This window comes from Octopus bimaculoides, chromosome 10 (genome assembly GCF_001194135.2).
Source record: "Octopus bimaculoides isolate UCB-OBI-ISO-001 chromosome 10, ASM119413v2, whole genome shotgun sequence".
NCBI classification, from domain to species: Eukaryota; Metazoa; Mollusca; class Cephalopoda; order Octopoda; family Octopodidae; genus Octopus; species Octopus bimaculoides.
In genome coordinates, this window is record NC_068990.1 from 70,188,624 (window position 1) to 70,216,482 (window position 27,859).

Consider the following 27,859-nt stretch of genomic DNA (forward strand, 5'->3'; position numbering starts at 1 on the left):
CTGACCTTCAAACGAGGGAGACTCAGTGCCAGCACGCTGACCTTCAAACGAGGGAGACTCAGTGCCAGCACGCTGACCTTCAAACGAGGGAGACTCAGTGCCAGCACGCTGACCTTCAAATGAGGGAGACTCAGTGCCAGCACGCTGACCTTCAAACGAGGGAGACTCAGTACCTTTGCACTGACCTTCAAATGAGGGAGACTCAGTACCTGAGCGCTGACCTTCAAATGAGGGAGACTCAGTACCTGAGCGCTGACCTTCAAACGAGGGAGACTCAGAACCTTTGCACTGATCTTCAACTTCAGCATCTTGCTTTTTCTCATAATCTTGAGATTCTAGTCCAGCATCATGCTTCTGGTGTTCAGGAGAGTATCTCCCAGAAGCCTCACAACTAGGCTGATCAGATGGAAAGAGATCTTGCGGTTTCTCAGACAACAATTCTTCACATTCCGGCATTAATTGGTTCTCTTTAATCTCAGAACAATCTTCTGAGATTGAGTCATCTTTTGTTTTTTCTTCTGAAATATCATCTTGGAGATTCTGCAAAACCTCAGCCTGTGATGGCAAGGCTGGCTCCATCAAACTACCATACATAGATGTTGACATACAAGAATCCATGGGCAATGGAGGAGAAAGTTCTCTCTCGGGACTAATTTCAACTGGAGCAGCTGTTTCTGAAGTAATCTCACTTTCAGGTAAAGTTTTAGGTTTTGAAAGAAGGTCTGCAGTTATGTCCCTTGACTCATTTCCAGAAAACCCAAGCCTTGAATCATTATATTGAATAGGCTGGCTCTCAAGAACCAAATCAGGTTCTGGTAGTGACTCTGGCTGAACTTCTTCCATTTCATCAAACCCTTTGTCTTCAGAACCAGAGGATACAATCTTATCAGCTTCAATTGCATCATCAGAACGTTGAGCATGACTCATCATGTCATCATAAATACCCATATCCTCCATTTGTTTCATGTTTAATCTACTGCTAAGTTGGTCATCTTCAGGCTCAGCTGTAGCATCTCTTTCCACATGAGTTGGGTCTGGCAAAGGCTCAGGTGATTGGTTGTTCATGAGACAAGGTGATGTTGCATTCATTGATTGTTCAGATTCAGCTTTCATTGAAGGATGGCCAATCAGATCTAGTAGAGGATCTGAGGCAGGGCTGGATGTAGGAGCTGCTGCAGGTGTATTGCCAAAATCTACAAGTAGATTAGAATCTTTCTGGACTAGATCAGGAGGAGATTTTTTGACAACAGGTGCAGCTGGTTCAGAAATAGCAGGAACACCATCCAAAGGAGACTGAGCTGAAGGAGCCACTTCAGTGGGAGGCGATATTTTAGGTGAGACACTATTGCTTGATTTTGGTTTATCACCCTTTTCTTTTGCTTTGCTAGTTTTTTTATTAGTGTCATCTTTCAATCCCTTGTTGGTAGTTTTGCTAAGCGATGTCCTTGATTTCACTTCAACCCTAGCTTCACGTTTGATTGGTTCGCTCTTGCTAGCCAATGGTTTTGAAGTAGTCCTAGTAGCTTTCAATGGTGCAGATTTTTTTACTGCAGTTTTTGGGGCATTCAGATCTTTATCACAGCACTTTGGAAACTTCAACACATTTAGGGTCTTCATTTTCTCAAGACCTTCAATGATTTTATGTTGAGGAGCATTCCCAGGGAAAAATATGCGAGTAATTTTTTCTAATGGGTCAGCTGGCCGCCAGATTAAAAGTGCACATATGGACAACATGTTTGGGAGTGGACATTGAGAACCATTCACCTGAATTGATTGTTTACTCCATTGTTGATAAAATTCCTTTAATTCTTTGCTGTCTTGGACAGGATTCAAGATGTACATATCCAGAGATCCATGGCCAACTTTATGATAAAGATTCACTGGATCAATCTGTGGAGAAGTTGCAGGTCGAGAACAAGAGTTAACAACTTGTCTTAATTGTCGCACATAGTCAGTAATTTTATCTCCTTCATTAGAAAGATTTATCAGTAAACTATCTGCTGATGGTTTTCCGTCCAATTCTGATTCATCTTGCGAGTTCCGGTTACCCTTTGGGGCATTGAAGTAAACATGGCCTATCTCTGGGTGCACATTTTCAATGCTCTTACGGTGTAAGACTGAATTAATGCCAAAAAGGTTATCAATACCCAAGTGTGTGAGCAAGAGTGCATCAATGCGGTCAAGATGACGAGTGAAATCCCAGAAACAAGCCTTTTTGTTGTAGCCACCATTTACTAATAGATTGAAACCACTAATTCCAAACAAGGCAGAGTCTCCTTGGCAACCAGGGAACACGTACAGGGTTGGTTTGCTGAATCTGATATTACCAACAACATCAGAAGATCGAAGCATTTCTTTTAGAGACCTACATTTCACATAATTGCACAGGTAAGTGCTAAATTGCAAAACACCAGTCAAATCAGAAAGTTTATCCTCAGGGTTCAAATTAATTTGAAGAACTTTGCTTCCAATCTTTGAGAGGTTTGCATTGTTCCATTCTCCAGTTGCAAAACAATGAATATTTAATATACCTTCCTCTTGTTGTTTTAAAGCATTCTCAACATCAGGATCCTTCAATGTTGCAGCAAAATTGCCAAAGGAAAACGGGGCATCTTGCAAGATCCATTCTCCAGAGCCATGCAAGACATGACCTGCATATATTAAGTGATGGTACTTAACAGGTGCTCCAAGGAAGTTTTTCAAAGACCTCTTCACAGTAGTTGATTGAGGTGCTATCAATGCTTCCACAGACAAAGTGACAGAACTATAACGCAGCACTCTTTCACCTGCAAAAAAAAAAATGCAGTACAGGTAAGACAGAACAAAAGCAAGTTACAAATTAAATCATAGCAAAAACTTAAAAACAATCAATATATTCAAGATTATGTATTTGACAAAATACAAAAGATGACTTACACCTTCCCAGTTTGTTCTCAATGAAATATTTAGTTCAAATAAAATAGTTACTGCTTCAAAATAAGATGTTGAGACATCATTTTCATTCAAATATTAAAACAGAGGCTAAGTAAGAACCTCTTCAAGAAAATTCCACTTTCAAACTGTAAACCAAAGAGCTACTCCCTTCCACACAAATACTAAAAAGCTTATCACTGAAGTTACCATCTACAATGATACAATAACCTATTTGTGAAAATGACAATTATCAAGATGTTGAGTTGGCAGAATTATCAGTACACTGGGCATAATACTTTGAGGCATTTTGCCTGCCTTTATGATCGAGTTCAAATTCTGTCAAGTTGACTTTGCCTTTCATCCTTTCAGGGTTGATCAATTAAGTACCACTTGAGCGCTGAGGTTGATATAATCAACCTATCTGCTCCCAGGAAATTGCTGACCTTGTGCCAAAATTTGAAACCAAGATGTTGAGCTGGCAGAATCATAAGCACATTGGACAAAATGCTTTCTTTTATTCTTTCACTTGTTTCAGTCATTTGACTGTGGCCATGCTGGAGCATCACCTTTAGTTGAACCAGGACTTATTCTTTGTAAGCCTACTACTTATTCTGTTGGTCTCTTTTGCTGAACTGCTAATTTACGAGGACGTAAACACACCAACTTTGGTTGTCAGGCGATGGTGGGGGTACAATCACACACATATGATGGGCTTCTTTCAGTTTCTGTCTACCAAATCCACTCACAAGGCTTTGGTTGACCTGAGGCTACACTAGAAGACACTTGCCTAAGGTGCCATGCAGTAGGACTGAACCCGGAGTGATGATTCTTCTGATTTTACATTGAGATCCAATTCTGCCAAAGCCAACCTGGATTTTCAGCCTTTCAGGGTAAATGAAATAAAGTACATGTACTGAGGTTGATGTAATTGACACCCCTCACTCAAAATTGCTGGCCTTAGGTTAAATTTAGAAATAATTCTTAATGTTGAACTGCCCAACCCATGCCAACATGGAAAACAGACATTAAATGATGACTATAGAAAATTAATTTAATCAACATATTCTGCATTGTCAGAATATGGGTATATTAAAGGCAAAATTTCAACAAATTATGTTCATATTCCAAAGAACAGTACTATAAAACCTATTGAATCATTATGAAAAAGTTGATTAATTTTGAAAAGTAGGATCACTGTTAGTTGTCTGAATGACTACCTATGTAGCTGCCTTAATACGGTCTACTTTCTACCAGGGCTCAACTGGACTATACTACAACTATAAACATTTTAACTCCTATAAGAGAGAAGTAATTGCTGATATGAAAAAATCATTTCAGAAAAATGACACCAAATAAGCAAAACAACTCACTTAGAATAATCATGACAATTTTAAAACAATGACAATGTTTAATAGAGAGAAACAGTTATTTTAAAATATAAAAATTTGTAATATTGGTAGCTTGGAAATGAGTGTGATGGCAATAATGACAAGGATAAGATAAAATGACACTGATAAGATAGAGAAAAGCAAGCGAATAGAATGAAACAAGGAATACCTAGATGTTGATTTCTTGAGGTTTAAACTCATTTATTCTGAATCAATAGTGATTTGTTAATACTTTTTTTTCTTAATGGCATCGAGAGGAATAACAGCATCCAAAATTTTCGAGGCTGATGGCAGGAAGTTGTCCTCAAAGCGACCTATTCCAGATAGTTGCTATACAATGTGCTCTCCTAAAGGTGATCAAAGGGCCAAGTGATAGTATGAAACGATGCTGAATTATGCCTGTGACCCCAAAACAGGAATGTTTCCTTTGATGGAGCTTCTACAGTTTCTTATTTCGTTATTGCCCACAAGGGGCTAAAGATAAAGGGGACAAACAAGGACAGACAAAGGGATTAAGTCGATTACATCCACCCCCAGTGTGTAACTGGTACTTAATTTATCGACCCCAAAAGGATGAAAGGCAAAGCTGACCTCGGTGGAATTTGAACTCAGAACGTAACGACATTGAAATACTGCTAAGCATTTCGCCCGGCAGGGTAACGTTTCTGCCAGCTCGCCGCCTTAGCAGAAACTGTAGAAGCTACAGTTTCTGCTAAGCAAAAACTCTAGATTGGTTGAGTTGACATTATATAGCAACATATTTAACCAAAATCACATGGCTTGGGAGCTAAATTTTTAATTCCACAGTTATGTATGCCTATGGAAAGCTCGAAAACAAAGTCAATACCAATGTGATTTGGAATCTAAACGCAGTACTGTAAGACTAATTCTCAGCTAATGTGCTTCACATAATCAAGAATGACTCCTTTATGGTACTTTATAGGACTTAACCTTAAGTCCTTAAAATGAGGACCCTTTCTTTGAATCTAATTGATACATTAGCAATTTTCATAAAGAGAAATATTTTTTTACAGTTCAACTCACACCAAGATAAAAACTGTTTTAATCTCACTCAGAATGATGATCAAAATGAAATTCTACTCGATACATATACTCAATTGTCTCATTTTCGGTCAAGGGGGTCATTGAAACCTGGCACAGTCCTCTGGCTCATCAAGCTCCTGTCAAACCATCTTAGAATTATAGTTTATATGTAAATGAGATGAGTTAAGTCAGCTCAAACTGAGCTAGCCAATGTTACTTGATAATTTAGTTAACTCAAAATTTGTGATGCCACTTACTAGCTTTTATATTATTCTCTAATTAAGGCCTTTTAGCACACTTCTAATCTATTCTCATATATTACATCAATCATGAGCCAATTAACGTTCACTTTCAGAACTGCACAATACCAAGGTCGAACAAAGAAGTAAAATTCCATGAGACTTTAAAATATAACTTCTTTGAATGATGACAATGATAGGGATGTAAAAACTGAATTACTGATAAATTGTTCAATAGCATGCAAATGTTCTAAACTCCTGAAGGTGAGAGCCTATCATTAGTAAAAAAAAAAAAAAAAAAAGGAGAGGGAGAGGATTAAAATAAGGAACCTTTCTTGGGTGACAAAGTTGGTAAGTACAGAAGTTGAATTACATTCATCATGACCAGCCAGGATCTCCCATTTTCCCCAGTTCAACTCTGCATTACATCTCTTTGTACAGTTAGATTTTAGTATTAGAAAAATCTGTTCTTTCAGCATTCTTATGTTGTTTTGATGACAAGTATATTGTTGTAAATTTAATTGATTCCCTTTTCAGTATTTCGGGGAATATGGTGAAGTCTATGATTGACTGAGGATGATCAGAATCATCTCCAACTTGCTGAAAATGAATCAAAACAATGATTCCTTTTCCTGCTGTATAAGTCTTTTTGACTTTTGATGCTCTCTGAAATAATAGGTTGGCATTTGTTTTATCATGCAAGATGGTGCCTGCTTGAACATTTCCCCTGGTACTTTATTATTGTCTTAGAATTAAATTTTGTAGGTAAACACGGTTCTTTCTCCATGCCAACTACCACCATGATCATTTATTGTCTGTATGCTGGAATGGTCTGGATAATTTGATAGGAGCTTGCAAGCCAGAGGACTGCAAACTCCAAAGTCTTTTGCAAACCAGGTACTTTTCATGTAGCACTGGCATTAGCAAGATCACCAAGTAACTTCCAAGTAGCTTTATGCCAGGTGACGAGAGGTTAAAATACAATAAAACAGTGACAGGTGTGTAAAATTTAAAATACGAACAACCAAACATGATTCTTCCATCTAACCCTAGTTGTTGATGCACTGACAATTCTTACATGAACACAGTTTAGAGAAATCTGTAGCTGATGAAAAACAAAAAATTTTAATTGAAAACCCACATGTCAAAGTCCAGGTTTAGGATCTACACAGATTTCCACAAAAATCAGGTTTATTCACATAATTACATTTTTTGTTTGTTTTTTTTTCTCCTAAATCTGATGCGAATTTCTATGGCAACCATTTGAAAGATGCACAACATAAACACAAAACGCACCAGACTAATAGATACATGACTGTAGAAATTTGTGGCTATTTTTGTTTTTAAAAGAGGACAAATAATAGGGTACAACGGAAGCAAAATCAAATTTGAAAGCAGTAATTGTGAACTTTTGAGGAAATGAAAAAACTGAGTTCATTCAATTACAAAAAGATCTGATTTACAACAGAGGAATAAACTTAAAAGAATTTTTCTTTTAAAATAGAATAAGAATCAATTAAGAAATAAGAAAAGGGGAATGTTCCAGAATATGAGACTTTATCCATTGTCTTCACCATACAACAAACTGAATTTCAGGATACATTATTACATGAATATCTCATTTTTGACACAATGTGGCACCTTTAAAAATGTTGATACATTTCAAACAAGGAATTTTAGGCTTTTTGATACTGGCTTTGATTAGTTCACTATGGTTATAGGTGCAGGCATGGCTATTTGATTGAGATAGTTGCTTCCAAACCATGTAGTTTCAGGTACAGTCCCACTATGTGATCTTAGTATCTACAATAGCCCCTAAGGCCAACCAAAGCCGAGAGTGGATTTGGTTGATAAAAACTGAAAGAGGCTTGTGTCTCCTTAACTCCACATCATGTAATGGTTGAAAAAGAGTTGTCATTGTCATTCATTTCCACAAAAAACATGTGTGGTGATGGAGGGTGACAGGAAGGGTATCCGGCCATAAAAAAATCTAGCTCAAACTCCATCTGGTTCACACAAGCAAAGAAAAGTGGAAGTTATAAAATTCACACTATTTTATACTTGATTTTTAACTGAAAAACCTGGGGGTTTACTGATACACTAGTAAATATAGTGTGTGTACACACAATGTTTTGGAAAAGTTTTCAAGAATACGTCCATTCACTGTTACTGAGATAACTGAAAATGTGTACACATTGAGCTATCTGGTCACAATATATTTTTGCCAGTAACTAAGAGTGTTTAAATATAAAGCAACCAAGATGATGTCGCGGTACCAAAGTGGCTAATACAATTGTTAATGCTTAGTACTTTTGTCAACCAGAATGGTTTCTCTCAATATAGATTTAAATTTTTATATTACTGATTCTTGTATGGATCAAATCTCTTCACCTCTCCTGTAACAATATGGTAGTTCTTATAATATATTTGTATCTGATGGGGGAGCAAGAACTCCTTCCTCCATTTACTGTGAACAGAGAGCATTAGTTCCCTGAATTCATTTTCAAATTCCTATTCAATTGAATCTTATTTTAGTCTCTACTAATCAATATTCAACTCCATTTTCTGCAGGTCGATGCCTGTAAGGATTAACGGAATTAAAAGGAAGTAGTGTTGAGGAGAGAAGATTACCAGATTTTGGTAATGAGACAATAAGAAAGACTAAAAAGGATTGTAAGATGCTTGCTAGTTTGGAGGTGCAGCATCGTTAGTGGCAAATTGATTTCCAACAATGGTACAAGGTCACCAAACTGGGGTGGGTATAATAAACTTACCCCAGTACTTCACCAGTACTATATTTTTTTCAACCCTAAAGAAATGAAAAGTAACGAGGACTTCAGCAGTATTTGAACTCAGAAGGCAGGTGGCTAGAACTAAATTACTTTTGTTTCACAATTTAACCCTTTTGATACTAACCAAAGACCACAAGATTCCATAATACAAACTTCCCGTTTTAAAGTGATTTAAATTAAAATCTTTCATTACAATTTCATGTTAATTAGTGTTCCAAACATCAGTTCAATAATGAGGTTATTCAACCAAATTCTTCATTACTCTCAATTGACTTAAACAAAGGCAGCAGTGTATTTCAGAAATATAACAAAGGGTTAATAGTTTCAGTGTTGTATGCAAACTCCTGAAATGAGTACGAGGACTGTATGAAGTGTACAAAGGAATAGCATCTTTTAAACGCTTTCCAGAAGGTTTGTGTATAGAAGATGTTACCTCCCACCATCACTTGGACCATTACTCCAATATGTGGTACATTTGTGCTTTGTAAAGGGCCAGCAGATGTTTTGAGCAGAATTTGTTTGTGGGCTTAAAAAGAAAGACCCAGTCTTTCAGAAGCCGTCATAGCATTGTTATCAAATATATGATCAACATGAAAGATATGCATTTGTAGCAACCTCAAGAAAAGGTAGGCTGTTTTTTAGAGATGGTTTTCTTGATGTATATCGTGACGTAATGCAAGTGTATGGATTGTATGGATGAAACCTATATATGAAAGGCCGAGGAGCAAAGGATACCTCTACCACAATGAAATTAATAGCTAGTATATAGTAGATGAAGCATGCGAGGGACATGACTGAGCTGAGGAATATAAGAGTTAATGGAATGTGGATGAAGAGGAAACTTCCACAAAGAAAAGGAGACAGTTGTCCAAGGGCTACTTTTCTAGTAGATTCTTGTACTATGCAGAAAATAGGTTTCTTGATATAAAATGAAAACCACAACACAGTTTTTTTTCTGAAGTAGTTAATGAAAAATCACAAATGTGATTGCTAATAAAAAAATTACCCAATACATTTGCTCAACAACAATGATGATAAAGGAGGTATCATTTATGAGCATATATCACTGAAATACAGCATTTGTGGGCAGTTGGTGGGCAAGAGTGATAGCAGTAGATGAGATATATAGCTAGAGAAATGATAAATGAAGTGTTTATCCAAGAAAGGAATGCAGTAAGATTGGTTACCCAAATAGACACATGGTTAGAGGCGTTAACACAGAAACTGTGTGCAAGATTGCCCAGCAGGTAGGGCCTTGAGAAAAGTGAATATAAGAGGAATTTTCATGTGTTTATCGCGCAAAGTGAAAATGGAGGCAAAGCGGGCAGCAACTGTGATGGAATTACTGACAGAAGCATATATAATTAGGAGTTTGAGAAATGGTAAACAGAATTAGGTAAAGGTCGTAGAAAACAAGAAAGCCTAGCTGTAGTTTGGGGAGGGAGAGAGAGAAAGGTTTGAAATGAGGATGAGTAATACATGATATTTTTTGGTTTTTCTAGTCATATAACAAGACATTATGGTGACTGAATACTCCACCTTGTTGGAAGCAGAATCAATGTTCTTCGACTGTATAGCAGCAGCACACTTTCTCTTTCAGTATTAATGTCTTGGAGGTAACTGAACTTAGCTAAATTCTAGCAAGTCCTCAGCTATCCACAGTCATTGGCCATATCACTTCATGTATTAAGTTACTATGTGATTATGCATGCACATGTTAAATATGTTTCTGAAAACTTTCTCTAGATTCCTAAACTACTAACACTATGAAGGGAGATGGGTGTGAGGAAGGAACATTGGATGAATTTTCTCCAGATTGCAATTATTTCCCCTCTTTAATGAAATGCCTCATTTCATTAAATGAATAAGCCACAAGTCATGTCATGCTGATAATTTTGAAAAAGAATGAAATAATGACATATGATTACCACCAACTAGAAATTTTAAGAACTTTGTAATTAAAAAAAAAGTGAATTCTATGCAACTTTTCTCTTAAATCCCTTAATTTGAAATTCAAATTTCTAATCCCTGTTAGGGTAGTGAGCTGGCAGAATTGTAAGCACACTGGATAAAATGCTTAGCAGTATTTCTTTTGGCTTTACATACTGAGTTCAAATACTGCTGATGTCAACTTTACTGTTCATTCTTTTGCAGTTGATAAAATAAGTACCAGTTGAGTACTGAAATTGATGTAATTGACTTTCCCACCCCTCTCAGGCTCTGGTGCTTATAGTAGAAAGAATTATTAGCAGCAATGTATCATTAGTAAAAACTGGGTCTTTCTAGCCACTTAAATCACATTTCTGGTTATAATATTAATCCACTTTAGTGCTTCTTTAGCTAATAGGTCTTGCAGATTGAGAAGTTTTATTTTGCTGCCAGAATAAAAAGACACTGTCAGTGAGAAGTATCAATGATTTCAAGTAACCAATGATAAAGTCTAAGACAGACAGACCCTTTATGTCTTAAATCCAAAGAAGGAATGAACTAAAATTAAAAGTAAATTTCAACAGCCTTGTGTTTGTTTGTATGTCAGTATGCAAGTATCAGCTGGTTTCTGATGTCTTGCAATGCTGACAGGTATTGGTGGGAAGAGAAAGAGTCAAAGACAGATCTAAATCAACTATGGAATATGGGAGAGAAAAGTGACACATTTAACAGAGGGGTGAAAAGATGAATTAAGACCTACTGGCAGCATGCAAAATACAGTAAGTATCTGACTAAGCTTACCTGCATTGGGGGGTCCAAAAGAGTTGACTGTTAAGGAAGGAAAACAAAAAAAATATTCTACTTGTTTTTCTTAGAGCATAGTTGGATTACATTTTGAAAATAGCAACCAATCTTGAGAAAGGTACCATGTCAGCAAGAGTTTACATGTCAATAAGGGTTTAGATAAGCATTTTAGTATTAAATTGAGTAGTTGAGAAAGATGCTCAAAAATTGTTAAACTCCAAGTAAGTTTCATTATATTTAGGTAATTCTCTGCAAAGCATTTTAACATTAAACTGAGTAGTTTTATGAAGACAGTCAAACATCAGTAAACTTGAAATTAATTCCATTATATTAAGATAATTCTCTGAGCTAAATTGTCTTCATTGGAATCTATGCCTAAAAGATGGATAAATTATCAGTAAATCTATTAGAATGGCACCAACAACACATTTCAATTACTTAGTGTGTTATGGTTCTGACTATCTACTATGTAATTTCTTTTACATTTTAAGTCTTTTTTAAATTATCATAATAGAGTTGAAGAGCTTGCAAATCTGAATATTTGTACAAATAGTCTTAGAGAAAGAAACAAAGAAAAGAAAAAAGGGGGAATTTTATTACATTCATTTTTCTTCATATTTTACAGCAATATGCTCATTCCACTGACAATTATTCAGGAATAGAAATGGAGTTAGTTCTACCATTCAGTCAGGTGAATCTGTAGTAGGCAGAATTAGGTACCTTGCTCAAAATGGTCCAAAATAACAGCCAAGATTCAAATTTATACCTGGTCAATCACCCAGTAACTTTACCTCATAGCCATCATGCCTCAAATATGTGTGTGTGCGTGTAAATTTCAAAAGTTGGAAAAGGCTGTAGGATTCAGCAAATTTAAATAGAACAAGCTTGTTCTGAGATTGGAAGGAATCGTATTTGTATGCATTTAGTCTTGCTGTAAAATTAAACAATGGTAAGATATTGATTGCGTGTGAGCTTGGAACAAGACTAAATACATACTGATGACTAGCCAATGCTATCTTGGTTACTCTAGTAATTCTAAAGACAGGTAACCAGTTTTATATATAAGTATATATACCCTTGTGTAAAACATATACACCACACCTTTATACACTTAATATTGTGGTGTTGATGCCAACCAATCTGCGATCACCTCTGGTCCTACCATACAAAACTAATTCTATAAGATATTTTAACGAAAATCTCCAGTCATAGCTTCATTAAATTTAAACTGTTTTTGAAATATAACTTGACAAGTGACTTAAATACAGCTATTTTACTAATTCCTTATAAAATTTTGATTATTTTCAAAGTTAATCGAAGAACACAACCAATGCATTCCATTAGAAATTTAGTAAGGAAAGTTTTAGCACCAAGCTAAGTTTAAATCAAGTTTAAAAAGATGTAAAAAGCAAATAACAGAATGCTTTTGAATAAGAAATTTTCATTAAAAATTAAAAGAAAAACCAATGAGAAAGGCTATCAAACTGATTAGTTTTGATATAAAAACGTCTAGTTTTTAAATGCTATTGAATTAAAACAAGAGTGCAGTGAGAAAGACCAACTTGCTTTTAGTAATATAAAAGTTAGTATATCTCAAAATGAGTTGACAACAGTTAATTGTGATTTCCATTAAATTCTATTGTAAACAGATCAAAAACTAGCAACAAGAAAATAATTCATCCTTCATGAAGCCAAAGAATAAAATTCTTGATACTAACCATAAGGACCTTCTTCACCCAAAGCACCTTTGTTGGCAATCTGAGAGACTTCCTCGTTTATGTCTACTCCAGCGGCTTCCACATCCCAAGTGCGAAATCCTGGAAACAGAAAAGGTTATAAAAATCAGTATTTCTATGAAAATAACACTTTGAAGAAATATGGCATATCATACAAACATTGGCAGACATAAAATAAAGAATATAATAGCTTAGCAAACTAGTAGTTCACTGGGCAGTATTATGATTAATCATTTGTGAATAATTGAAAAATAATATATAGTAGAGGAGCCAGAAGAAACAAATTCTGATGATGAAAGATTGAACTAAATACGAAAAATATTGCAATTTTTCCTTTTGATGAGAAAAATGTAATAAAGCCCTGAAAACAGAACTAAACTAGAGTACAATATTTTAAGACTAGAAGTAAGGGTAATGCCTGTGATCTCTTTGCAGGGTCTTGAAAAGTAGTGGCAGTCAAGAAGCAGAAAGGTAACTCGATTGGTATGGTAGAAAGTAACACAAAGATATCTTTAAAACTAGGTCAACAGAGCCCAACACTCAACAGGCTTCCAGTTTCCACCATCCAGAAATAATTTACACTAAAAGTAACCTCAGCACAATCTGAAGTGTTGGTACAGGTTCAATATGACTGCTCACATCTAAACACACATGAAAAACTTATTTCATAAAGCATTAAAAATGTTCGCCTATTTTTTAATCTCAAATTCTTTCAACATGGAAGTAAAGAAGAAAAAAAGGCAGCATTGACCAGGAATTTCACATATTAAACAAATTCTCTTTAGATTTTAGTACATGTATCTTCAGTCATGACTGGCCATGCTGGGATACCACCGGGCAGTGTTTAAAAGGAACAAAACTTCAATACTTATTCTAGTGGTCTCTTTTGCCAAATCATTAAGTTATGGGGATGTAAACAAACATCAATTGTTGAGCAGTGATGGGGGACAAACATGGTTTTCATATACCAAATTCACTCACAAAACAGTTACCCTGGGGCTATAATAGAAATTTGCCCAAGGTGCCATGCAGTAGAACTGAACCCAAAATCACATGGTTGCAAAATGAGCTTCTTAAGCACACAGCCATGCTTGTGCAATACATTTCTATAGTCTGTTCACATTGCCATTGTGATTCATATTATTATTATTATACAAAAATAAAGACATACACAAAAGGCTAGAAGTGTTTAATCCTGTTCATGAGTCAACTTCTCATAAACCAGAAAATATGTGGGACATGAAAATCATGAAACATTCACCTTTATACTTATTCAATTACCACTCCCAAAATCTGGGCAGGTATTTACAGCTATAGCTGTACTAGTCAGAAAGTAAGAAATACCATATAAAATATTGGTTTCAAATTTTTGGCACAAGGACAGCAATTTTGAAGAAGACTAGTTGATTACAAAAAACCCAGTGCTTGAATATGCTTTGACTATGAAAGGATGAATGGTGAAGTTGACTGCTAGGATTTGAACTCAGTGGCATCTCTTCCAGCTCTTTTCTTCTAAGTATTTCGTTCCATGTGTTAATGATTATGCTTGTGCATTGCCCTTAATAATGGTTCTAAGTTTTTGCAGGCCAGAAAACTTACGGGGGTAGGGAGGTCATTATATTGACTCCAGTCTTCAACTGGTATTTTGACCCCAAAAGGATAAAAAAGTGAAGTAGCATTTTAACTCAGAATGGAAGAAATACTGCAAAGCATTTTTGTCTGATGTGTTAATGATTCTATCAGCTTGCTACCTTAATAATAATAGTAATAATCTTATTGTACACACTGCTCAGGTGCTGAGAAGTTGCTTGAGTGAATGACAATTTGTATCAAGGTTTCAATGAAAAATTGAAGTTAACAGGAAATGTTGAAAGGTTTTAATTTAGAACACTTTAAACAAAATTTATGTAGAGCCAATGGTCAGTATCAAAAAAAGAGACTTACACTGAACTTAAAGTTGTTTGGTAGTAACACAATTCTCATTAAACTAAATGAATTTGGTTTTTCAAGGATAGTGCCAAAGCAGTTAAAGTGTTACTTTTGTACATTAAATTGGGATTAAAACAAAGTAGAACAAATGCAAACAGCAAAAAACTTCCTTGAAACCAACATGATTTAAATGTAACTTTCTGCCAGTTTACACCAAAATTCAAATGAGACTGCTATTAGCAAACTTCATACAAAACCCTCAAAGTTTGATCACTGGAGGACCATGCTACACCAAACATAACTGCAGACCCTTCTATTCTTAAATAAATCACAGTTGCCAGTTTAAGTATGAGAGTACTTGTGGAAACATGTCCAGATGAAAGCAGTGTCTGGAACTGCTTCAAAACAAGCTTTCATGTATTGAGGGTGTTTTTGTTATCTGCTTCTGGGAATAAACAGGAACAAAGCTGTGCAATTAAATAAAGAAATTGATGCCAAGACCTTTTCACATAGAGTTGCAGGAAGGATTTTGCCAAAGAGCAGACTTGAAAAGCTACAGATTTTAACCCAAGTATTCACATGACTGGTATAATATAATTAGTATATTCTCTTCCTCTCCACCAGAGAGGGAACATGAAATGTTTGTTTTACTTGGAGAAAACAATTTACAGAAAGTAATCTTTGCAGTTGTGACCTCCTATTCCTAATCAATGATTTTTCTTCTTTAAATTACGTTTTAATTACAACTACATGACATTATTAAGAAAATATTACCAATATTATTGAAAAAGAGATGAAATTGAAAATATAAAATAACCAAAGCAAATTTAAAAGGGTCTACATAAAAGTTAAATTTGTGTGCATGTTGATTTAAAATATTTTTATCTCTATCAATAATACACCCAACATTTACATTGCAGAGCATTAGTTAATTTGAATAATTAGATAGGAACAGCAGGTATGCTGTTACATAGATGTTTGAGTAAACCTTTAAAATATAAATACTTCCCTAATCTTATCACTCCTTGAAAACCATATTTTCTTACCAGATTCCTTTGACAGAATTCATAAAGAAAAGTTATGACTTGGCAAAATGCCAATGAATTTAAATAAGGAATTTTGAAGTTGGTCCAGGTGTTAAAGACTGATAAAGCTATACTGGTATTTGGAGAATCAAAGGAAATCTACTCATTCAAGAATCTTTGTTCCAAATCCACCCAAAATTCCAGACAAGAATTTTTAATGGCTTTTAGATAAGAGGAAAAAAATGTTCCCTTTAGTTAAGGGAGCTACATCACAAAACTCCCTTAGTAAAACATACTGCAGTTTGCCTCTCTTGAACAAGATAGATTAAAAACAGGAATGTCAGGAAGGGGTGGATTGATAGCTCAGATGGGTGTTAGTTTTCTTCCTTCTGCCTTTTTTCATCAGATATCTGTGTGTGTGTGTGTGTGTGTGTGTGTGTGTGTGTGTGTGTGTGTGTGTGTGTGTGTGTGTGTGTGTGTGTGTGTGTGTGTGTGTGTGTGTGTGTATCACTTAAAACTAACAAATAAGTTTACATTAATACAAACGCCATCAATCAAACAATACAATTTTTTAAAAATGCTTTCTAATTTAGGCACAAGGCCAGCAATTTTGAGGATAAGGAGCAAGTGAATATATTCTATTTTCAATCCCAGAATGATGGAAAGTGAAATTAACTTCAATGGGATTTGAGTTCTGAATGTAAAGCACCATATCTTCTTACTCTAAAATCAATTTAGGGTAAGTCCACAGGGTACAACTAAATTATTGCACCTGTAGATGGGATACTTGTCATACCTAAACTAAGGAATAATCTCCCCTACTTTTCTTAACCAGAATTGACCATTAAGCCATTCTTTTTCCTCTTCACAAGATTACAGATGCAATTCTAACATCTTGGCACGAACCTGAGGACAAAGCACTGAATGCAGTTTTAATTTTAATTAAGGCTATTATTTGCTCCAATAATAGACCTATTGAAGGTCATACTGTAGCCTTGTCCTCATAGGTCCCCTTTTGCTGAATTAGCTGATATAACAATGAGGTACCTCCTAAGTCAGCAAATCTTTTTGAACCTTTAAATGCTGGACTGTTACAGATATATTTAGCATTGTTTTTTAACACCCATTTTCTAAGCTTGCACAGGTTCAACAGAATTCTTTGAAACAAATTTTCTCAGGCCAGACGCCCTTCCTGTCACCAACTCACTTCTTTCCAAGTAAGGTAATATCTTCCCATGGCTAGACGTTACCACAGAAAACTGGAAACCAACAACACCATGCATGATGGTGATTGTTTACAATTTTCATTTGAAAACAAGGAAACAGTGACACAAACACGCATGCAAACACAAATATAAACTACCGGCTTTTTTAAAGTTTCTATCAAAGTCACTCACAGGGATTTGGAGCTATAGTAGAAAACATTTGTCCATGATGCTATGCAGGAGAGTAAATCTGAAACCATGTGGTTGAGAAACAAACTTCTCAACCCGACAGCCATACCTGTACCCATATATTTTAGATTGAGGTAAAAGTATAATTTTTGTTTTCTGTAATATGATAGAGCAGGGAGATTTTTTTCTCGAAAGTTTACTATGCATCACTCCAATTAGTCACTCTAAACCTGTTAGAAATAAGTGAAATTTCCCTCAAATTTTACACGGACTTCAAACAAGTCACATTTGATAATTGAGGCCCAGACAGACTGTTTTAAATTAAGATGTGATGGCCACACCACTAGAAGAACCCTTTGATCAAATGTCAGCTCGATTAGGAGTAAGTTGGTGTAAGACTAAAGTCATTACCAAAGTAGAGTTACTCAAAACAGAATTCAGTTATATTTTCAGAGACAAATTATTTTAGAATGGAAAACTTTAGCAATAAAACATTTGAAGAAAAAAAAAAGTCGGTTATATATTTCTAAAAGGGATACAAGTCGAAAATAAAACAGTCCTTTAAATGCAGACATACACCGCCATGCCAACTAAATTTGGCAATTTCTGAGCCTAGTTGCATGTCTGTATATGTACATAGATGTAAATGGTAAAGTTGCACAAAAATGATAAATATATGTAGGTGGGGGCTTCAAGGATCTAGCAAATCCCAGCTATATATATTTTATAGTCAAAATTAACATACATACACATATGAACCGAGCACATAATTAACTACCCAACTTGGCTCCATTAGCCGCAAACCAAAACGTATAGAAAAAAAAACGGGAAGGGTGATAATAGGGGAAGGAGCAGGAAAGAAAACGAGAAAAGAGAGGGAAGTAGGAAAGAGAATAGAAATAAGAGAAAAAAAGGGGAGTCAGACAAAGAAGAAAAGGGAGCAGAAAGGGATGAAAGGAGGAAAAAAAAGGGAAAACCAACTAACCAATCTCTGCCAGTATCAGATTCACATATATCAAGGACCCATGAGAACCCCGAAAGTTGCCATAAATGTACAATAGTTAGCAACCAGGCTAAAAGTATACAAGGTTAATTGTAGCTAAAATATCTGTCCCCGCCCTTGTATCTCTCCCCAGCAGTAGAAGTCAACTGTCAGAAATAAGTGAAGTATTATTCAAGAAGCCAATTATAAAGAGAAATAGTCAGATTCGACGTTTATTCCAACTTTTACAAAAACAAAAGCAGGGAGAAAAAAAGTTGATAATTATACATAAGCAATAAATAATAATTTTAAAAATTGTATGCTTAACATACATTTCGTCTATTATTCCCGCCAGCTTGTAACGAACAGACACTACCACTATATATATATTTAATATGAGGGTGCCACTCATTCACACAGCAGTGCAGTAAACCGGTATGTGTGTTGTATGTCTAACATAATACTTCCATTACTACCTCCGCCGCCAGCCTTAATTGATTATTCAGATTACAGTCTAACACACCCACATACGCACAGAGGTAGTAAACAACTCCATTTCTCCTCTAATATTTTCTGTGTAAAAGTTATCACTTTCAGACAAAGATACTGTGCTACTACGCTAAAAAGAATGTACAACCAACCAGTTTTAACAAGATGAAGGAGGCAGGCACACATCGGTGTGGATATTAATATGGTCACAGGTCACTGGGATGAATTATATTAGCTAGGTAAACTATAATACTTCTTCTGTAGAGTTGTAATGTGGCTTGTCTGTCAATTTCATTCGCCACACAAACCAGCCTGAGCAATACACCAGGCAGTTTAATACAACAGACCAACGGAAGAAGCCTCCACGTGGCTGCTAGAAATAGCAGCCGAATTTCACCACGAATCACACGACCATTATAAAGGAACACATTAGATCATGTTATTTCACGTTCGTCTAAAAAGATAGGATGAACACGGCCTAGAGTTACAGATTGCTCGATTAGAGCTTACCTATAGTAGCAAGCACCAACATACAAACCATTGCGGGACGATTTTTTTTTTTAATCTACATGAAATTTAATTTAAAAAACGATTTGACACTACGGATTCACTATATGAAAATACCAGTTGTACTGTATATTTAACCATTAAACACACAACCAATGTAGTAGTTGAAGATTTGGCTGCAATGTAACTGATGAAATTCCCAGAATCTGGAAGCTGGACAAAATTTTAAAGCCAACCAATAAACAAAGTGAATAGTATTCAGGTTCATCACCCTCACATGCAGACCCTGGAAAATTCTAGAAAAGCTAATCCTTAATACAATTAACCCATGCATCCCCTTCAAATCTCAATAAGGATTCAGACCATTACATCCAACCAATTCATTACCCACAAACCTAACACAGAAAGTACAAGATGGCGTTAGCAAGCCAACTACCAACATCAGCCAAGCTTTCAATTGCTCACTATCCATAAAAAAAGACCACATGGCTAGTAAACTATCAGGCTGCCAAGCTTATGTAATAAACAACGATTCTAGAACTTGCAATTTCCCCAGGATGAAAATTCCCCAAGGATTTGTTCACCTATCCATTTTTTTTCAGCCTGTAACCACATGACCTTTCCACACCACAAAATAGACAGCCTAATCTACAAAGAATGGCACACTCACCATTCTACAAGCTCTGCTGTACAACTATTCTAACCCTATATAAATTTGCTCAAAACTTGGGTCCAAAACAACACAGAGTTGTACCTACCAAATCAACTGTTTTCTTCGTTATCACTAGCAACATAAGAGAACAACTACAACCAACCATCACATCAAGCAACAATACATAAACCACTTATACAACAATACCACAACCAACAAAAATTCAATCTTTGTAACACACACAGAGAGAGGACATGGTGAAGAAAGTAAAATAAAGTGTAGAAACTATATTGGATCTGCCATGACTTATGAATCTTGGTCAGAACCCAATCTCTCCACAACTAACTACAACACTAAGAACCCAAACAGTGCAATAAACAAGATTTATATAGACCGCAATCTTTAAAAGACATTGAAAAGGTGCAATTTCTTGCTACCGCAAGTCTCACTACTTACAGTCCCTGTTATTACATGAAAAATCCACTTCCAAACACCAAGTCACACACACACACAGACACACACACACACACACACACACACACACACACACACACACACACACACACACACACACACACACACACACACACAACACCCTAGACTTAGTACTACAATGACATTCTAAAACTACTATCTCTGCTATCCAGCTTCAACATTCATAAACGAAAAATATACATAGATACAAAAACAGTTGCAACATCAATAACCTCACTGGTCTTGAACATTGTCCAAACATGTGACACCATCAGAATCTTTGGGAATGTAATATGGCTGGACAGTAGTGTGTAAATATGTCCAGATTGTCAGAGTCAAAATATGGTCTATAGACATGACCAGAGTGATTGTATGGCTACAAGACTGCAGGATCAGGGTTTATCTGGGGTTGCATAATTTTTAAAACAGCCAAAGGAACTAGTTTATAACAGTCAACATTTGGTTCATCCACCTTTACAGATTACATCATATGAAGGCAGAAAACAGCAGCAGTCATAACATGCATATCTAATTGATAACTATCAATATTAGGTAAGTAACAACATAAGCCAGATCAATAAAAGGCAATATTCCAGCCAGAAAACAGCAGCAGTCATAACATGCATATCTAATTGATAACTATCAATATTAGGTAAATAACAACATAAGCCAGATCAATAAAAGGCAATATTCCAGCATCAATTTTATTGATTTGGTTGAAACAAATTAAAAAACCAATGACATAACTGATCTAACAGTCCTGTGGCCCCATTTCCCTAATTACACTATATCTGTGAGAAACTACTGCACACTGCAGCATGCAGTAATAAATCAGATATATAGAGTGCAACAATGTGCCAATTAGGAACGTATTGCACTATGTCCACTGTACAATAACCAATATTAGCAGTGGCCACAGAGGAGGCAGACAATGCAAAGTAGAACAGAATATGACAGTTGTTCCACTAAATATTCCTCAAGCACAATATTTTAGATTAGCCAGACTGGATATTGCAACTATTTCTGTTTCTATTTTGTTGACTAAAACAAGCTGAAGAACTAATGAACTTTAATGTCTGACCTACTAATTAACAAGATACTAGAGCAGTATATCAATTTCTTCATTTACTGAAAAAAAAGTTAGAACTTATAATTTTTTATCAATGATGGTGACGTGCAGAGAGAACCAAAAGTATGAAAATAAATTACTGTTAAAATCAATATATTTGTATGAAGGTCAATTATCAACTGTGACAAAAATTGTACTCTTCCTTACTTTCAACTATGAAGACAATGTGATATCACAATACAGACGTGTGTGGTTTGAATTTCTATGAAATAAATACTTGATTGAACCAGTTAAGATTATTGATGTGAACATAGATACATGAAATGAAGCAGATGAAGTGAATAATGAATTCAATAAATTACAATTGGTCACTGGTCAGTGCATAAATATACACATATGCATACACCTTTCAATATACAATACATCTGGTGCTTCATACACACACTGAAATTTGAAGAGCAAAAATCAACTTCCCATCATTCTAATACTGACTACCAATAGTTGTCAATATGATTGAGGGGAAAAATATTCCAAAAGATTATTCTGTATATTTAATAGAAATACAACAGGGTCACAAATGGAAAATATAGTAAGCCGAAAAACTGATTAAGACTATCAAAGCAATTAGCAGGCAAAAACTCCCTCTGGGCGATAAAATCAATTGAATTCAGATTGGAGTATATCTGGTTAAAGATTGAATCCTTGTCCATTGCTTTCAGTTATCTTCAGAGGCCAGATCCCTACATACTGTATTGTAGACAATAGATCATAGGTACCAACAATTTTAATCAACTGACCATCCTGTAGTTATCCCCTTGCTTTTTAGATTTTAAAACAGTTTTTGCTTACTAATTGCAAGGATAATCTCTGTTGTTCAAAATCTTTCAACTCACAATTCCATATTTCCTTCACAACCACAGTGGAAGTGAAGTAGGATTGCCATTATTATGTCAATGAAGTTATTTGTAGTCGACAACATAATTAACAACCACAGAGAGGAAATCACTAAAATTGGATGAGGTCATTGCTACCAGTAAATTGCTTGCTCCACTTTGGAGAGTATAGTCATTCAGTGAAAGGGCAGGGCTAATATCATTCACATTATTTTGAGATGACGAAACTGTAGCCCAGCCCAATACTCCACAGGTTTTAAGATAGAGAATGCAACAGAAAAATATCCAATATTTTACACAACTATTGATGAGGCACTAGTGAAGTAAGCTAGACAATAACAGTATTTTCATGTAGCTCATGTTTTATGAATTTTTTTGTTGAAATGCTTATCAAGAATAGTGAATCTGGAGGTGTCTTTTGTTGCACTTTGTATCTCGTGATTACACCTCACTTCTGCTCTTCCTATCATGTTGATTAACCCCCAATAAAAAGAGTTGATTCATCCAACTATATTTTTTTTTCCCCTAAAATTGTCCAGCTACTCAGTCAAAAGAACTGTTGGTAGGTAAGTATGTTAAGTACCATAGTATGACAGCAAGTTGTCAAAGAGCAGCTTTCAATTTCCAGTTTTACTTATGCTTACAGTGTCCCACATATACAACAACTTTTCACAGTTCTGACAGACATTAAAATGCATCAGTAAAACCAAAATCAAAGGAGATTTTGCAGTTGCTTGACTTGCTAACAACAGAAGCCATATCTAAAACCACACTGAACAACAGAACAAATGAAATGTCTAATCACAAATTTGTCCAATCAGTCTTGATCTTGGGCTAAACAACGAAGTCCACATGATGGTGAGGATTTGGGGCCTATATTGTTCATGGTCTTAAAAAAGGCTATCAAACTACTAAAATGGGTCTATGAATAGCTCAAACAGCTGGGAATCATAGCAAAAATCCCTTAATAGTCATGAAAAATCCTAGAAACAGTGTCTGATTGGAAGATGGTTGTAAAGGAAATCTGATTTCTGATTATGGACCTGCTGTTCAATCAGGATTGAACTAAGTGAAACAAGATAAGCCTTACACTAGCATATGGTGTGGTATTTTAAAATGCTGTTGTATGTCTAGTGTGGTGACGTGTTAAATGACAAAAGAAAAATCAAGAAAATATGACACTGCATGTGGTGTGTAATTTAAACAAATTTGGTTAAAATTGTATTAGTGTCTTTAGAGCATGGCGCAGTCCTCTGGCTTGTCAGCTCCTGCCAAACTGACCAGCCACTGCCAGAATGGAAAATGGACATTAAATGATAATTCAATATCATTTAGACTTAATTATCCAGTTGCACATGACAACCTAGTTGGAAGTATTCAGACGATCTTTGGTTTGAGAATAACTCACAATCTGATTTATTCCTCCAATTTATACCACAAGTGTTGGAGGTAGAGCAATAAGTTTGTAGACAATGGGCCTTCCTCTTCAAAAATGTAGATAAAAAAAACAAAAAAAAACAGCAACAATTAATGATCTAGTGTGGTAAGAATGAAATATAAGATACACATGCTTCTAAGAAGTGGACTGTACTTGTAAAATAGCAGTAAGCTGTAACTTGGGTTGTACTCTATAGATTTCTACACTAAATGCATTATTAAAACATTGAACATAAAAATCCTAATGAAAGAAAATTTCTTTTCATAAATGTACACAAACTTCAGAAGCAAGATATTGAAAGAATGTTCCTAACATTGTTTTACTTTCCATAATAACAGCACTTAGGCAACAATCAATTTAACAGCTGAAGTCTGTTATTTAACTAGCCACTAACTTACTGTGTGTGGGTGTGTGTATTTACAGTTTGGCTGCGTAAATACATATATTTAGCTTTAAATATATGGCTACAAAAACCTTCAGTTTATATTAAGCCATTCATACTTTGTAGGAACTTGTCAAATGACTAGAGAAAGGATATGATCAGAGTTAACAAAGAAGAATGAACTTAGGTTTTTGTTAACTTCAGATATTAGAGAGTGAGCATCCAATAACTTGTTTCCCTTGAATGATGGCAGCAAGGTTGAGAGAGAAATGTTTAAAGTGTTGTAGGTATATTTATGATAGGCTCTCATTTGTAATACAGTAAGTTAATAAACTTTGATCATCTATGTAATTAGATACACACACAACCCCACCACCACCACGAAAAAAATCTATCCACAACCAAAGAAAATAACTAAGATTAATTGATCTGAGTATAATATGAAAGGAACATGATTTATAGATCAAAAAGTTGATTGGCATGGAATTTACAAACATAAAAAATGTTCGTATTTTAAAATTGGCTATAAAGGTACACTAAAACAGTCACACACAAATACAAGGAAAATGCAGTATAATAATTCACACACTTTCAAGTGATTGAGCAGGTTTTGCTTTCAAATTCAACTGTTTTACTGCTTATTTTGCTAAAAATTCCCAGCATATGGGAATCATCTTAAAACTTAATCAGCACCTCAGCTTTACAGCCTAGGTTTCATTTCTCAGGCATACAAAGAAACAAATTATTGAACAATAATTGAGAATGTTTAAAAGATATTTCAAAAAATATCTTTTTCAAACTACAATGAATTGTATTTCTCACACTATCCATAGGTGATATTAAACTCACTGCACGTGTCACAAGGTCCCATAACAGTCTTCTGCTTTGAAAGAATTCATATAACTTTATACAAATTTAATATTATTTCATCTGTATTTGCATATGCGTTTCATCAACTTCTATTCTTTAGAAGAAATATATATTAATTTGGAGTTTCTATTAAGGATAGATTATTATTTGTTTTTACTTTTGTTTTTCTGTCCTTTTTACAAAGCTTTGCCAGTTTCCTCAATCTTTATTTTCTGTCTTCAAAGGCACAAAGCTAGCGATCTGTTAAGAGAAATATCACTTGTATCTTACAATTTTCGTAGTAGCACAAAAATGTAAACAAACATACATTTGTCTTCATCCACTTTTCATCTAGCAAATCAATTCATAAGGCTTTGGTCAGTCTGGAGCTATAGCAGACACTTGCCCAAAGTACTGTGCAGCAGAACTGAATCCGAAACTACATTGTTGCAGAGAAGCAAACTTCTTATCCACATAGCTACTCCTGTACTTCAGGCTGTGGTCAGTCTCGAGTCATAGAAAACAACTGCTCAAGATGTTGTACAAGGAGACTGAACCTGATACCATGTAGTTGGGAAGTGAACTTAACCACACAGCCATTCCTGGTTAAGTAATTCCATAATATAATCATGATCAGAAACTAGTCTTGTATGATAACCACCAAATACATGCTAAGAATATTGAGAAAACAAGGTTCACGTATGCAATGTATGTTCAAAATATGTTAGATCCCTAACTCAATTACAATCTATAACAATAATTTGCAATAAATTTTAGATCATGTATGACCAGGTATGGTATATTTACACTATGCCATGTAAATTTTAACCCTACAGTAGTAAACATACTCTTGGTTGAAAATCATGGTTTCAGCTAATCCACTACATAAAACTACACCCCAAATTGCAACATGTGGAGCAGCCAGCTACCCCCCCCCCCCAAAAAAAAACATGCATTAGTGATTTATATAGTCAAATTTCAATAAACCATTGCTTCAGTTACAAGTAGGGAGGGCTGTGGAGCCGAAACAAAAAAACTGACTCCAACTCCTCTATGTAATTAAGTGATTGTGGTGTACATATCTCAAAGTATATGCATACGCTTTTACTTAGAAGAGGCTTATATGTTATAACTGGTTTATATTAAATCAAAGATGTTGTGATTTGGAGTTGATATAGTTTTACTGACTCCGACTCCAGAGCCCTGGTTACAAGTCAATACTTGTGAATAGTTACTTCAATGTTAGTGTTAATTAGCTTGACAAAACAGTAGATAGAGATGTATTTTAATCTATATGCAAGATACAGTGCATACTATGAATCATCCTCTTACAAATACAAGACTTAAATATCTTCTAATGTCAATGGTTAACAAATATGATCTGCATTCACTCATTTTTGCCAATGAATTCCTAAAATGATAGAATTAAAAATATTTCAGTGCAAGATCCTTGAGTTTGGTTAGAAATATTTAAATAGAGATTGTTAGGAAAATACTACATTAACATTACTCTGTTTTATAAAAAATACAGATCCAACTGGTGTGCTAGAGACAGCAACCAGTTCTCCCTCAACTGTCTAACATGCAACTTTATTCACATTGTTTTGAATTAATCATGCATTATATTGTAGCTTCAAGACTTCAATGATGTGACTATTTTTAGAATGACATTGCACAGATTATATCCTGTCAGTTTGAATATGAAAAAAATATTTGGGCTGGATAGGGTCAGCTTAAATGCTAAAAGGTTAAACAGGAAATGACAAATGTTATCTTGAATGGTCATTATCGATCATATCTGCTGAATCAGGGCTGAGCAGTTAATACAATTTAAATTATATACTCAGCTACTATCACAGGTTGTGTGACCTCAAACTGAAGTAACTGATATAGTTTTTTTCCAGGTTATGGTGTGGGAGGCAAAAAAATAAAATAAACCCACCCAATTTACTATCAGTTTAGTGTTTAGCTAAATTAGCAGTTATTAGTAAGGATTATGGGAGTAGGCATTCAACTCTAGCTGGATAGGAAGGGTACCAATGACTAGCTAGGTTGATGGCGGGGATAGAACAAGCAAGTGAGTCATAGCTCTTGTGATTTACTCGCGCCCTACATTGGAATGAAAGATGGCAGGATAGAAAAGTCTGCAATATTTGGAGTCACAGACAGTAGCCCTAATTTAAAAGAAACAGAGTGAATATGTAGTGATAATATCTCAAAAAGAAATTTTATTACATCTACTTTTATTATTATATCATCATGAAAGAATTTGTATATAACTGGCCATATAAACAGTTTATAATTTGACATTTATAGCAAATGTCATCTTAACAAACAGTCCAAATGAGAGCTAACCACTTTTTGAAAAATAAACTTTAGCTCAACACAACCAGATGTATTTTGTTCTAAATATATCAATGTCAGACTAAATGGATTCTTGATTCATCTACCAAACTGATACAGATTATACGATTCTATATTTTTGAGACAAGGAATTATGGATATTATTTACAATGGATGGATAGGTATCCCCATCTTGTTTGTTGTTATCACATTTCAGCAGATGTACTCTCCAGCCTTCATCAGGTGTTCTGGTGGAATTTCGAGCCCAACCCTTAGACTAATGGGGCACAGTGTTCTCATTCCTAAGGTATGTTGCTGGTGTTATTTTTCTGTTGATATTTTTCAAGTCCCTGCCATCAACAGAAAAATAATATCAGCAACATACCTTAGGAATGAGAACAGTGTGCCCCATTAGTCTAAGGGTTGGGTTCGAAATTCTGCAAGAACACCTGATGAAGGCTGGAGAGTACATCAGCCAAAATGTAACAAATGAGATGAGGACACTTGTCCATCCATTGTAAATAATGATATAGATTACAATTCCAAGTTCAATAATAGTTATATGATTATCCAAGACGTTCTATGGGG

At 35.1% G+C, this 27,859-nt stretch overlaps 1 protein-coding gene across 3 annotated transcripts in view; it reads right to left on the reverse strand.

The window, feature by feature from the left end:
• The window catches only part of LOC106882381 (microtubule-associated protein futsch), a 52,289-nt gene that overhangs the window by 5,015 nt on the left and 19,415 nt on the right, over nt 1-27,859 (reverse strand). The window contains exons 2-4 of one of the 3 annotated variants that reach the window (XM_052971279.1): nt 12,828-12,926; nt 11,107-11,133; nt 6-2,786 (exon numbers count right to left, since the gene is read on the reverse strand). In XM_052971279.1, coding sequence (XP_052827239.1) covers nt 6-2,786; nt 11,107-11,133; nt 12,828-12,926 — 2,907 coding nt within the window. Of the gene's footprint in view, nt 2,787-11,106; nt 11,134-12,827; nt 12,927-27,859 lie in introns of all 3 variants that reach the window. The other 2 variants (XM_014933053.2, XM_052971278.1) reach the window with 2 other exon arrangements.